Source organism: Camelina sativa, chromosome 7 (assembly GCF_030686135.1).
Source record: "Camelina sativa cultivar CO46 ecotype springtype chromosome 7, ASM3068613v1".
Classification (NCBI taxonomy): Eukaryota; Viridiplantae; Streptophyta; class Magnoliopsida; order Brassicales; family Brassicaceae; genus Camelina; species Camelina sativa.
This window is the reverse complement of record NC_141886.1, coordinates 24471274-24484671: the sequence shown is the minus strand read 5'-3', so window position 1 is coordinate 24484671 and position 13398 is coordinate 24471274. Positions and strand designations below refer to the sequence as shown.

The 13398-nt window shown below is 34.7% G+C and overlaps 2 protein-coding genes and 1 pseudogene across 2 annotated transcripts; 2 read left to right on the top strand and 1 right to left on the bottom strand.

Annotated features, from left to right (window-relative positions):
- The first annotated feature begins 60 nt into the window (after window positions 1-60).
- On the top strand, window positions 61-4341 carry LOC104701988 (anoctamin-like protein At1g73020). Its single transcript, XM_087456952.1, has 15 exons — window positions 61-742; window positions 1101-1170; window positions 1277-1392; window positions 1527-1653; window positions 1743-1843; window positions 1922-2013; window positions 2099-2203; window positions 2299-2568; window positions 2665-2797; window positions 2879-2992; window positions 3078-3145; window positions 3231-3361; window positions 3465-3547; window positions 3637-3744; window positions 3831-4341. Exons 1-15 carry the CDS (start codon window positions 404-406, stop codon window positions 4137-4139), a joined length of 2166 nt encoding a protein of 721 aa, XP_087313078.1. The 5' UTR covers window positions 61-403; the 3' UTR covers window positions 4140-4341.
- A 5189-nt stretch (window positions 4342-9530) lies between these two features.
- Window positions 9531-11328, top strand: LOC104701987 (inorganic pyrophosphatase 1-like). Its single transcript, XM_010417773.3, has 4 exons — window positions 9531-9800; window positions 10017-10138; window positions 10278-10485; window positions 10729-11328. Exons 1-4 carry the CDS (start codon window positions 9639-9641, stop codon window positions 11125-11127), a joined length of 891 nt encoding a protein of 296 aa, XP_010416075.2. The 5' UTR covers window positions 9531-9638; the 3' UTR covers window positions 11128-11328.
- A 1167-nt stretch (window positions 11329-12495) lies between these two features.
- Window positions 12496-13197, bottom strand: LOC104704849 (abscisic acid receptor PYL3 pseudogene; annotated as a pseudogene).
- Window positions 13198-13398: the final 201 nt, after the last annotated feature.

Genomic DNA, 13398 nt, shown 5'->3' with positions numbered 1-13398 from the left:
ACACACACAAGGCACACGTGTTAAAAGTGACTAAGCACCGTTCGATGTGTCACGCTTTGTACACGATGGATCAGTCATCGTCTGCGTGCCAACTCATAACGAGCTTCTTTTGGAATTTTGCATTGTTCCTAAATTTCTTTCCAAATTTCAAAATCTATTTTTCAAATTTAAAAACCAAAGCTTCGTCTTTTCCAATTTCCAGAAACGTTTTTTTTTGTTGGATTAAACGCAAGAAGCTGTGCCAAAAAAAAACCCCCAAAGGAATTCGCGAGAGATGTGTGATAAGTTCGATGTTTTTGGAATCGTATTCTTGATTTTTGCAGTGTTCCGACTTTAAAAATTAAAACCCTGATCCCCTTTTATGGCCCAGAAACCGGAAAATTAGATTAGAAAAGAAAAAAAAATGGAAAAGGAAAAAAAGTTAGAGCCTTTGGTGAATGAATACTCATTAAGGCATTTGGGTCAGATCTTGGAAGAAAAAAAAAAGAGGAAAGTTAGAAGCTTTCAGCTACTTGCCAAGTTTCGTGAAGCTTTTTTTTTTTTTTTTTCTTGTGTGATTGGGGGTTTTTTGGAGATGAATGGGAGTAATGGGGAGGAGCGAGTCGTTCACGAGGTTGCGATTGTGGTTCCGAAGCGGGTTCTGGAAAAAGAAGGAAACTGTGTTGAGGTTTTGGTGACTGAACTTAAGAAGAGAGGGATGGTTGTTGATAGAGTCGTCGGTCTCGCATATGAGTTTCTCGAGGTCGGTCCTTTTTTTGTTTCATCTTACTTTTCCCAACTTACTTGTAAATTTGTGATCACATAGTGTTTTCCAAGGGTGAAGTCTCAATATTGATTCTTCCTAGGGTTTTTTTTTCTCAAGTGCAAGTCGAAATTCTTGCATGTTGTCTTATGAAAGTACTAATCTGGAGGTCGAGGAGGGTCCTGGGAGAATGAATTTTTGGAGGAATACAAATTTTGTTTGATATAAAACTTGCTAATTATGTCTAACGGTGTCTAGTATTAGGATTCAACCGTTTGGTGACTTATTTAGCCACAAATCTCTAGAATTGACTGTTTTGCTTCTATGAGAGATAACTGCAACTCAAGTATTTCTTCAGGTAGCAGCTCCCTTGGAGACCTTGGGCAATGCAGCAGCAGAGCTTCATATACGCAAACCTACTCGTCTAGGTAAATATTGATTCCGGGGCATTAACTTGATAAATGAACATCTGTTAAGCGGCATCGCAGCCTCATTTTGTGTTCCTCACAAGTTTGATGGTTATCCTCAACTCAGGGATTGATCTGCCCTTTGAGATGCAAGGTTCTGAGGCTTTCTTTCGGCAACCTGATGGGTTACTGTTTAGCTGGTTTGAACGTTTTCGGTGCTATCAACATCTTCTTTATGGAATTGTAAGTTCTGTCTCTCTGTATCTTCTATATTGTTATTATACACCGTTGCACTGTTAGCATGTTTTTATTGCTTTAGTATGTCAATTTACAGTGTTATTGAGTCATGACACAGCAAATGAATTCTTGACTTATAGGTGAACTGTGGTGGGTACGATGTCACTCTGAAACTTGATGGCAGAGAGTTTTGTTGGGCAGCAGGGGAATCATTAGTTCGAAGGTTGGAATCAGAGGGCGTCATTAAACAAATGTTTCCTCTTCATGGTAAGCTAATCCTTTGTATCTGTTGGGTTACAACCAGTCTAGACTTTAGAATGGTTTAAAATTCTCACACAAATACGTTTTGTTTGTAGATGAATTCAAGAGGAAGGAACTTCTCCAAACTTGGGCATTAAATTGGTGGAACTTTACAAACCAACCAACTGATCAGATCTACTCTTACTTCGGTGCAAAGGTAGACACATATATAAATCTTAGTATCTTATATGTAACAGAAAGCTATTGTGAAACTCATCGCATAGAAAAATCACAGATTGGAGTCTACTTTTCGTTCTTGGGAATGTATACGCAATGGTTGATATTTCCAGCCTCGCTTGGGTTTATAGTCCAGATGGTTGATTTTGGGTAAGTTCTTAATTCTGTTACAAGCGTGTAAGTAAATACTACTAGACATAATGCCACACCTTATTTTCAATCTTTCTTTGATCAGATCCTTGCAATTTCTTGCTCTCCCAAGTTTCTTTGTTAGCACAATACTGTGGGCTGCCTTGTTTCTGCAGTTCTGGAAACGTAAAAACGCGGCCTTGCTAGCTAGGTGGGATTCCCCTACACTGACGCATAATTATGCAACAGTTTAATGCTTTTTTTCATTTTCTGATATCATTGCTTGTGTTGATTCTCTACCAATAGATGGCAGATCAATTGTTTAGTTGGCCCCAGTCAAGGATATAGATTTCTCGGAATGGAGTGGAGTTCCCTTCCGTTTCCAAAGGAGCTTATAAAGAATATCGGAGATGAGAGATCCAAAGAGAAGGCAGCGTATCAAAGATATGAATGGTTTGCTTACCGCAAGAGGTTTAGGAATGATGTTCTTGTTATCATGAGCATTATCTGCCTCCAACTTCCATTTGAGCTGGCGTATACTCATATTTACGAGATTATCACATCTGATGTAGTCAAGTGAGCGCTTACTCGTTTTTTTCTTTACTAGCTTTACCAGTCTCATGTTTTAGCAACTAACTTAGAACCATGACATTTTTTTTACGATGGTTTCAGGTATATATTGACAGCTATCTACCTTCTAGTTATTCAGTATCTCACTAGATTGGGAGGCAAAGTATCTGTCAAGCTAATAAATCGAGAAATCAATGAGAGTGTGGAATATCGAGCTAACAGTTTAATTTACAAAGTGAGGACAGGACAGCATTGTTTTACAGAGCACTGTTTCTATTTTCTAATCATTTTGTTTTGGAAAATTTCGACATTGCAGGTTTTCGGGCTCTATTTTATGCAGACATACATTGGGATCTTCTACCACGTTCTTTTACATCGAAACTTCATGACACTTCGACAAGTATTGATCCAACGGTTAATAATCTCACAGGTAACAAGAAAGATAGTGATGTGATTAGAAACTCTCCTCTGAAGATGTTGTTACCTGCATATGTTTAAAAGTTAATTTTCTCCAGGTTTTCTGGACTTTGATGGATGGTTCTTTACCTTATCTTAAGTACAGCTACAGAAAATATAAAGCTAGGTACGCTCTTTATTTCACCTAAACAGCTTATAAAGCGTATGCTCAAAACTTGTAAGAAATTAATATAGCTTCTTTCTTTTTCCAGGACGAAGAAGAAACGTGAAGGTGGATCATCAACAGGAAAGATTCAAATAGCTTCAAGAGTGGAGAAGGAATATTTCAAACCTACATATTCAGCAAGCATTGGAGTAGAACTTGAAGATGGACTTTTTGATGGTAATATGTGAAGTCAATGGTTTTGTGTGATTTGCTTGGATGTAGCTTGAACATGTCTCAGCTCAAAAATATTGAAATGTGAAATTTGCCTTTTGCATTGCAGATTCGCTCGAGCTGGCTTTGCAGTTTGGAATGATCATGATGTTTGCTTGTGCCTTCCCTCTTGCTTTTGCCCTTGCTGCAGTGGTAACATTTACATTCTCTAATACCACTTCCTCAACTTCATCTTTAGTTTTTGTTTTTCTCTTAAAGTCATGAACTTATGTCGTACACAGAGCAATATAATGGAAATAAGAACAAATGCCTTAAAGCTATTGGTGACACTTCGAAGACCTCTTCCTCGTGCTGCTGCAACAATTGGAGCTTGGTTAAACATATGGCAGGTATAATGGATAGCAAGAAAATAGCGATCCTATATTACTATCTCTATCTCAGTGCATTTAGTAATTTGTTTCTTGTGTGTATTCAGTTTCTAGTAGTAATGTCCATATGCACAAACTCAGCACTCTTGGTGTGCTTATATGACCAAGAAGGCAAATGGAAGATCGAACCAGGGCTCGCTGCAATTCTCATCATGGAACATGTACTCTTGCTCCTGAAATTTGGTCTCTCTCGTCTCGTCCCTGAGGAGCCTGCTTGGGTTAGAGCCAGTCGTGTGAAGAATGTGACACAAGCACAAGACATGTACTGTAAACAGCTCTTGAGAAGCATTTCTGGTGAATTTACTTCCATGACAAAACCTGAACAAGAACAACAACAAGACTCGGAGCGCCGTTAACCTGAAAATATTAGAATCAAAGAATGCCAAAAGGCTTCTTCCTTTTTTTTTGTGTGTGTGACAGTTTGATTTATTCGTTACATCCTTTTGTGCATAGAAGCTGTGTGATAATCTTAAAGACTTGTATCTTCGGTTTTGTCTGTAACGAGTTGAACTATGAAGAAATCATTTTTAATATATATTATAAATTATTTGGGCAAAAGCTATAGAGAAGAACAGCCCTAATGTGATCGGTGGTTGTGATTCACATGTGACATGTCCTGCAATTTCTATTACTTTGAGCATCTCTCATGTAGTGTCTATTAGCAATTCTGGACTCCATGGATGGTTAAAGTAGCAATTAATTAAGGTCATCTCCATCAATGTATCTTATAAGTTGCTTATGAGTTGCTTAAATATTGAAACAGATTAAATATATGATAAATAATCTAATTTTGCTTAGGATGGATGGTTAGATAAGATGTTTTAGATTCATTTAGAACCCTGGATGTGTCAACTTGTGATTGGCTGACAGAAAAAAAAAAATTATTTTATTTTATTTGTTTTTGATCTCTCTCTCCCCATCTCATCACTCTCCTCGTGAAATCATGGAAGCATCGGAGCTATAGGATCTCTCCGACGATGCCGATTAACACTAGCAAAAAAAAAAAAAAAAGTGTTGTTGTTGCCGTAGAACCAAAATCAAACTCAATTGTAGAGTCTCTCAGTCGTTAGGGAAAGCAAAGAGAAAAAATGGCCAGCTTCACTGCCTCCGCTTCCACTGTGACCGCACGTCTGGCTCTTCTTATCAAACCAGTTTTGATTGTAACTAGTTTCAACTGGATTTATGTTAAAGCTTTTGAAGTCAGATTTCAGTTTCTGAATTATTTGGAGGAGAACAAGTCTGATTACCACGAGAGCTTGTCTCAGTTAGACTTATTCTAGATTCTGTATAGTGTTGATCATCTTCTTCGTATATGGGATTGCTAAATTCAGGGAACGCGGCTCAATGAAGTAGTAGACAGAGCCAGAGCGAGATATGGTTAAATCGGAAGAATTCTGGAAACCATCACATGTCTCTTCGTGTTAATGGATTATTCGGAGGTGGGAACAAGGACAATAAAGAGGATGGTCAATCAAAGGTGGTAGTAGTACATCATCTTAACATATATCTTCCGTTGTGTCTTATAGAGAAAATGAAAGATTGTTCAAACATGACTTTGTTCACAATGCTATATACAGGTCTAAAGTGATGACTTGTATGAAGAAACAGGTCATACAGGTTTCGTGACTTGTTCCGTTGTATCTGATATAGAACATATATCCTCTGTTTTCAGTCTCTTTGTTGCAGTTGAAACGAATCAGAAACAGGTTTTATGTTAAGTTTGTTTAAAATTTTATGAAATGCAATCATTTTGAATAACCCCAAATTTAGCAACTATCAATGGACTCATGAAATTTTACAATTTCTTAAGAAGTTCTTAATCTAGTTTTTTTACAAAATTAATAATAAAATTTGTTTTAAGCAATTTTGGTTAAATCCTTTAAGCAATTATTAGAACAATAATTTTCTCTTTTTGGGTCAAAGATATGATATTTTTCGTTTCATTTATAAAGATGGGTTTTTTTTTGTCAGTTTCTCCTTTTAAAATTAGTGGAAATTTCTTTTTTTGAATAGTAAGGTTACTGAAATTCTTTTCACCTAATCAAATATCAAATGTTTTGTCTTTGATTGTATTTTCAACATCAGTTTTATTTATATGGCTAGAAATTAGCCATTTATATACTTTATTTCATTGAAACAAATAATATCATAGAGAAAAATCTTCAATGATACTAAAAATCTTAGAAAGGATGAATCGAAAAGCGAGGAATACTAACCTCTTACTAATTTTTCTGGTTATTAATAACAATCTTACTAATAATCCTTTATAAACTTTTCTTGAAACATTTTCAAAATTGCGGTGTTTTTTTATTAATTAAAATTGTTTAATAGTACTTTTGAAGATTTAAATATTGTATGTATGGCAGTCGCGTATCTTGCTCGTTCCAAACTCAAACGTTTACTATAAATCAATGTTTTTAAAATCGGACCAGACCGACTGTCGAACCACGTTAATCCGCGAACCGGCAACATATATGGGTTGAATTAATATCAAAACCCAAAGAAAATTGAACCGATAAAAAAACTATATCAATCCGCCAAAAAACCAAAAACCGGTGAACCACTAAACCGGATAAAACCGGATTCTACTTTTTTGTAAAAATGAATGCAATTAATTTAATTAATTACCTTTTCTAGTTTCCTTCTTAGCAAATTAGCAATAGTAGGGTTTCTAGTTTTTTATTTTTTTTTGAACGAATAGTAGGGTTTTTAGTTAACACTCTTATTCTCTTATTGCTTTTAGATTTGAATTTCTAAAATATTTTACTAGTACTGGTTATACTTTGAGTTTGTTACACTTTGAATTTATTATTTTTTAAGGTTTTTTAAAAACATTATGATTATTGGAGTATTTTATTTGGTATATCCAATTATATCATAGTTGTCGTTATTGAAAAAAATAGAAGACATATCCATACCTATTATTTATAAAAATATCATCAAAATCAATTGAATCCGGTTAATCCCAGTCCAACCATATTAACTCATAACTTATAAGCTTTTCCGGTTCAGTTACCGGTTCGGTTTTAAAAACATTGCTATAAATTAAAAGAGCTAGTTCATGAAATAATCACCACAAGATTATTTAGAACCCCCCACCCATCAGTGATTTTTCCTTCTTATTTTTTGGGAAAGCTAATGATCTGTTTGCTGAAATAAATTTAGTGGAGAAAATAAGCAACAGTAAAATAAAAGAGACGTAAGTTATTTTAAAAAATAATAATAAAACAGAGTAAAAGTTAAAGCAGAACAAAATGGTGCAATAAAATGGACGAATAGTTGAGTTTTGGTTGCGTTATGGATGAAAAGACACAGCGTTGTCGTGGGCCTATGCATGCATTTATAGAATTTAGATAAAACATATGACTGTAAGATTCATAAAACAGAAATCATATAGTTTATTGTCTGGTTCGTACTAATAAGTGTTTTTGTAATGTTATATACTATAATCTAGTCTTCGAAAATGTGTGACATCAGTTTTTTTTTTTTTTTTTTTTTTTTTAAATATAATAAACGAGAACAAAAATATGTATGATCACTCGTAATATACTTATTAGCTTATACATTCGCGTGATTCAGTTTTCCGTAGCATAGCACACACTTCTAATGTCGTCGTGTACGTAAAATGTTAGCTATTACTCTAGTTTATTATAATTAGACCCTGGATTATTGGACTGCACGATACTTTGGAAACTTGGCAGCTTTAAGTAAGTGCGATTAAGATTTTAATGGGACACGCGTGACATGTCGCAAACAGAAAAGAACGAATCTACTTTTGAAACTGTTTTGCTTTTTGGACAACTAAATAATTTGATTAAGAAAAAGAACAAGATTTGGCCGCAGTTCTAAAATTCACAAATCTTATTCTTACGAATCGCATATGATAGTGGTAACTATAAGATGAGAATATCTAACAAACTTTGTGTTTTGTCATATTTTTTTTGCCTTCCAATAAAAATCAACGGAAACAAGGAATCACGAGCGTATAGATGTATATAGATGCCGATTCTCAATGTCAGTGTTGTTAGGTTACCGAATAAGTATGTGTCGAACTATAGTCGTGAGACATGTATTGTTGTTAGGAATCAAATTTTACTTTTCAGAAATCGATGAACTAACTATCACGTGATACTGATACATGAAAGCGTATAGCTACTAGCTAGACATGAGACTAGCTCTTCCATAAAACTCATAATTCTTACCAATTTATAAAAATAGCCTTCAAGTTTGATTATATCACACACAACACAACACATTATATCTAACGTGAGATACTCTATCGCGAAATAGAAGGGATTGTTTGCTCTAAATGTGAAATTGTCTGAAACTCTTTCATTACCGTTTTACACACTTTGTTACTAATCTAAATAAATAAAACTCATGGTTATTTATGTTAGTAAGTTATGACCCTTTATATTACATATTCAAAGCAGATACGGATATCACGTTTGCTAAGTTCAGAAACGCTGACGCGTCTTGTAAATCACATATTGCAAGGCAACGTGTTTCTGAGATATCTTATTAGGTGGCAAAGCTTATGAGTTTGCCATTGCTCTAGTGTCACGGATCCAACAACTAATTCATTTATCGATATCTTTTTTTTTTTTCTAAAACATTTGTTGATTATTGACATAGTGACATGCACCGATACTTTCAAAATTATAGCATATCAAAACATTAATTCCCAACGTTTTTTCAAATCTTTATGCAGTTTCCTTGTTTTTTCTACATACGAAAAGCACACACCAAAAGGAAAAAATGTTATTTTCCAAATGCTTAATACTTAAATCAAAATTTGTGTAAATGAAATCAGTCAAATTTTTGGAGCTAAATAATAATTCAGTCCTAAATTGTGGACGCCTGTCTGGTATTGGTAAAATGTGGTCGTCGGGTTCTCTTATATAGTACAATTAATTAGAAAAATGATTTGATCGATAACGAAGAAATCAAACACTAGATGAATACAATACAATGAAAGCCTGTAGCCACCGAAAAAGGCTGCTACGTACTTAATTAGTGAAATATTCTTATTTTTGTTAAATCTTTGTCCCTCACGATTCCTTACAAGTGCCTTCCTATCCAGTTCCATTTTTGTCTATAATAATTTATATCACATTATTTATTATAAAGCTATCTCAAATCTCAAAATATTTAAAAACAATAGTAAATGTTAAGATTATAAAATAATATGATCAAAAAAAAAATACCCAGTAACTATCAATTTTAAAAAGTTTATAAATGATTAATAAAAAAATATAACTAAAATTAGGTTAGCTTAGAACTTAGAACTATCTAGCATTCCATTAAAAAACCTTGGTTGAATAATACAGAATGTCATATGATATGATGTGTCGTCAATATATTGTTGCCTTTTAATTATTTTCCTTGATAAAGAGGATTCTTATTTAATTTATTTTGAAGTAAGGATACATTTTAGTTTCCTTTTCAAAAAAAAAAAAGGATATATATTTTGGTTTGGGAATATTCTTCTCTTATTCCCGCGTTACCTCCTCCTCACCTTTTTTATTACAAACCTTTTACCAAATTTTTTTCTAAAAAGGCAAAAAATCGCTCTCGGAACCGTTGGATCTCAATACAAGACCCATATTTGACCCGTAACATCATCAAATCCAACGGTTCACATAAAGGATTCTATTTTTTTCTTCTTCCTTTTTGTTACCTTAAGGTAATATTCCATTGGCATCTCCAATAAAATCCCCCCCTATTGTCTTCCTCTCCTTTCATTTTGTATAAATACCTAAACCACATTTCTCTTCTTCTCAAACCAACAAAAACTCAAAGAGAGAGACAAGAGGTCCATCAAAAGAAATCACCAATTTTTTCTTGAGAGAGTTATGGCTTACAAGAGCAATAACAAGAACAACAACATTGTCGTTGTTTTTGACTTCGACAAGACCATCATCGACGTTGATAGCGATAATTGGGTGATTGATGAACTTGGCTTCACTGATTTGTTCAATCAACTTCTCCCCACCATGCCTTGGAACACACTCATGGTTTGTTCTACCTTCTCTGATTTCCTCTGTTTTTCTCATTTTCCTTTTTTTTTTTCTCAAATAAACTCAACTCGGTTTTTTTCGGTCGTGTATTCGATTATTATCTTGCGATTTCAATCCATTATAAAAGTTTTTGTTATCTTGCAAAGTTTTTGTTTAATACCATCCCGGATTCGAATAAAACCCTAAATTAATGGAAATTGTACAAAATAACAGGATCGTATGATGAAGGAGCTACATGATCAAGGCAAAACCATTGAGGAGATCAAACAAGCCTTGAAAACAATCCCAATCCATCCACGTGTCGTCCCTGCCATCAAATCTGCACATGAATTAGGGTAATCTACATTATTATTATTTCTAAACAAAAAAATATTTGTAACAATCAGTTTATGTCTGATTATGTATATTCTTTTGCTAATCAAATTAGACAAAACCCACCGTTTCTGATCCGATATTTACGGTTCGGTTTTCCAGGTGTGAGCTTAGGATAGTGAGCGACGCAAACATGTTCTTTATCGAGACCATCGTTGAGCATCTCGGGATAAGTGAATTCTTCTCTGAGATTAACTCGAACCCTGGATATGCCGACGAACGTGGCACCTTGAGAATCTCTCCTTACCACGACTTCACTAAAACCCCTCATGGGTGCTCTAATTCCACTTGTCCTCCTAACATGTGCAAGGTACTTTTACATTTATTTTTCTCTTAACGAACGTTACAATTTGTTACTCCTTATTTTCCACAAAAAGACAAGTGTTTTGAAGTTTGGTAAAAAAAAAAAGACAGGTGTTTGGACATTAAAATACTATGTTTTGGTCATTTGATGACCGAACATAGTCTAAACTTGTCATATCAATGGACCCACTTTGGTCGTTTCTGCTACTAAACCTTATTTTAATAATCATATATGTTTACATTTATTTAGGGTTTGATCATTGAGAGGATTCAACAATCTTTAGCTAAAGAAGGAAAGAAGAAGATGATATACCTTGGAGATGGAGCTGGTGATTACTGTCCGAGTTTGAAACTTAACGCAGAGGATTACGTGATGCCACGTAAGAATTTCCCGGTGTGGGATCTAATTAGTCAAAATCCGATGCTGATTAAAGCAGCGATTAGAGAATGGACCAATGGCCAAAGCTTGGAGATTATATTAATAGGAATAATCGAGGAGATTAGATTGGAGGAAGAAAAGGAGAAGATGTTGAATAGTACGGAGACTAACTGCAAGATGCAGACCATCTCTGTAGTCGGGATCAACAGTACTGTTCATCATGAACCAATATTAATGCCTCGTGCTCTTCGTGTTTCTCAGTCTAGTTAGATGTTTTCTAATTATAGTGAAGGAAGAAGATTATAAGTTGTGGTGATTCTTCTATCCTTTTTTCCATATGCTTGATTGTATGCATGTATTCCAAAAAGATTGGAATTTATCCTAACTACGTATTGTGTGACGGTAGAATATATTACAAGAAGTTGTAATTTTTGTTTTTAAAATGATTAATTACCTCTTTTCTTTGATTAATAATAACTTAACCACTTAAATACTCGAACTTCAATTAAGCTAATTAAGGTGATTATTAAAGGTAACGCGAAAACACTATAATATATATTCCGAAGAAAAAGAAGAATATGAAGTTTTTGTTTGGTAATAATATAAATCTCTTGTGTAATAAAATCTCGTCTCACATATCGCTGTTTCGTCGTCATTCATATCACATGTATTTTGTCATCCTAAAATGTAGTACAATCCTTGATATCCCAAATCTAAAGAATATAATCCCCGTGAGCCATCAACCATGCGGTCCCAAATATCCAAATACGAGACTCATTTTTACACGAATATTCTTCACGGTGTTCCCATAAATAGTGATACGTGTTTCGTTCTTTTTTTCACAGTTTAATGGATCAAGAATTTTTGTGACAAATGCTGAAACCAGATGCCATTAAGTTTCTTGGCCTATAAAAAAAATATTTCGACTGGCTTTTATTTTCAACAAAATACTCGAAGAAAAAGAAGACTTAACTATGGAGTTTTTGTTTGGTAATAATATAATCTCTTGTGGAAATGAATCTCGTCTCACATATTATGCTGTTTCGTCATATTCATCACGTGTATTTTGTCACCTTAAAAAAGTTGTTACATTACATTTCTTGATATCCCAATTCTAAATTTTATGGAATCCAGGTGATGAGCCATATCAACCATGCGGTCCCAACTATCAAAATACAGAATCATATCTCGAATCATTTTGACACGAATATACTTCACGGTGTTCCCATATAGTGATACGTCGTGCATACGCCATACGTGTATTCGTTTTCTTTCATGGTATTAATGTTTCAAGAATCTTTGTGACAAATGTTGAAGGCAGATATGCCATTAAGTTTCTTGGCCTATTAAAAAAAACAGATACTACATATCTAACTATCTAAGTACGTAGTGTCGTAGCTGGAGGTTTACAGTATTAGTATTCCCGTTAACGAGCTTATTAACAATTTGTGTCGATTAGTATGACTGAAAAAGTGAAAAAAAGAAAAGTGTGAAATCTTTTATAAATAACTAAAATAAATAAGATATCTGCCATCAATTTACTTCAATGCCTTTCGTAAATAAATTTGGGGATTACGAAGCCCATTAAAACCCATAGGTTACAGATACACACCTCACATTCCACACATAATCGGCCCATTTACGGCCCACTGTTATCATATATACACACAAGAAAAAATTATCAGGTCGGAGAAGCCGTGGAAACGGCGGCGAGATTTTGTAGATTCGATTTAACGACAGTATCCACAAACATCCTCGTATCTTCCTCCGTGTTACCTTTTGGTATGTCAACAATGTAAGACTCCAAAACCACACTGTACACTCTCTTCTTCTTATCCTTCTCTAAGACGACAAACTCGTTAACCGATGTAACCGACCGGTAATTATTTAACCGGTGTTCTCCTCCAAGAACACGAAAACTCATGATCCGTTTCGCTTCGTCTAGCGCTTCGAGTATCTCAACGCTTGTCGACGCTGGGAGACCAGACACGACGCTGACTTCTCTTATGGTCCCAACTTTAATCTCGTTACCGTTGTTACCTCTGATGGTGCAACTCTTGATGAAGTGTTTGTATTTGTTTGGATTCGCGAAGTCTCGGACGAATCTCCATATGGCGTTTGCTGGTGCGTCTACGCGGTGTGCTATGAGGGACGTGCACGTGTTTGGCGATCTTGGGAACGTGTGGTGTGTTTGGATGATAGAGTCTAGTGTTGAGAACTCTTCCTTCGTTAATCCGTATGGTGTCGACGATGATGTTGTTGTTGATGATGATGATGATGGACCAAGATTAGGTTTCATGGTTTAATTTGGGTGTACTTTTGAGAAGAAAGTTGTGTAACGAAGATATAGCTAGCTATATGACTGATTCTATATATAGAATATGTTAATGGAGATTTGATATATATTGATATTGTGTTTGACTAATGCTGGAGTTGAGCTGCACTAATAAATTGCCTTTGTTATTCGGCTTTTTTAGAAAAATTCGGTGTGAAAATGTGAACGTGACATCAAATCTCATTATTATATGACTCATTGGATCC

Bases quoted from the DNA above. Each gene is read 5' to 3' on its own strand.
- LOC104701987 (XM_010417773.3), top strand. From the start codon at position 9,639: ATGGCTTACAAGAGCAATAACAAGAACAACAACATTGTCGTTGTTTTT. The intron at 10,139-10,277 runs GTAATCTACATT...TCGGTTTTCCAG, and splicing joins AAATCTGCACATGAATTAGG to GTGTGAGCTTAGGATAGTGA. The intron at 10,486-10,728 runs GTACTTTTACAT...ACATTTATTTAG, and splicing joins GTCCTCCTAACATGTGCAAG to GGTTTGATCATTGAGAGGAT.
- LOC104701988 (XM_087456952.1), top strand. From the start codon at position 404: ATGGAAAAGGAAAAAAAGTTAGAGCCTTTGGTGAATGAATACTCATTA. The intron at 1,844-1,921 runs GTAGACACATAT...GAAAAATCACAG, and splicing joins ACTCTTACTTCGGTGCAAAG to ATTGGAGTCTACTTTTCGTT. The intron at 3,745-3,830 runs GTATAATGGATA...GTGTGTATTCAG, and splicing joins CTTGGTTAAACATATGGCAG to TTTCTAGTAGTAATGTCCAT.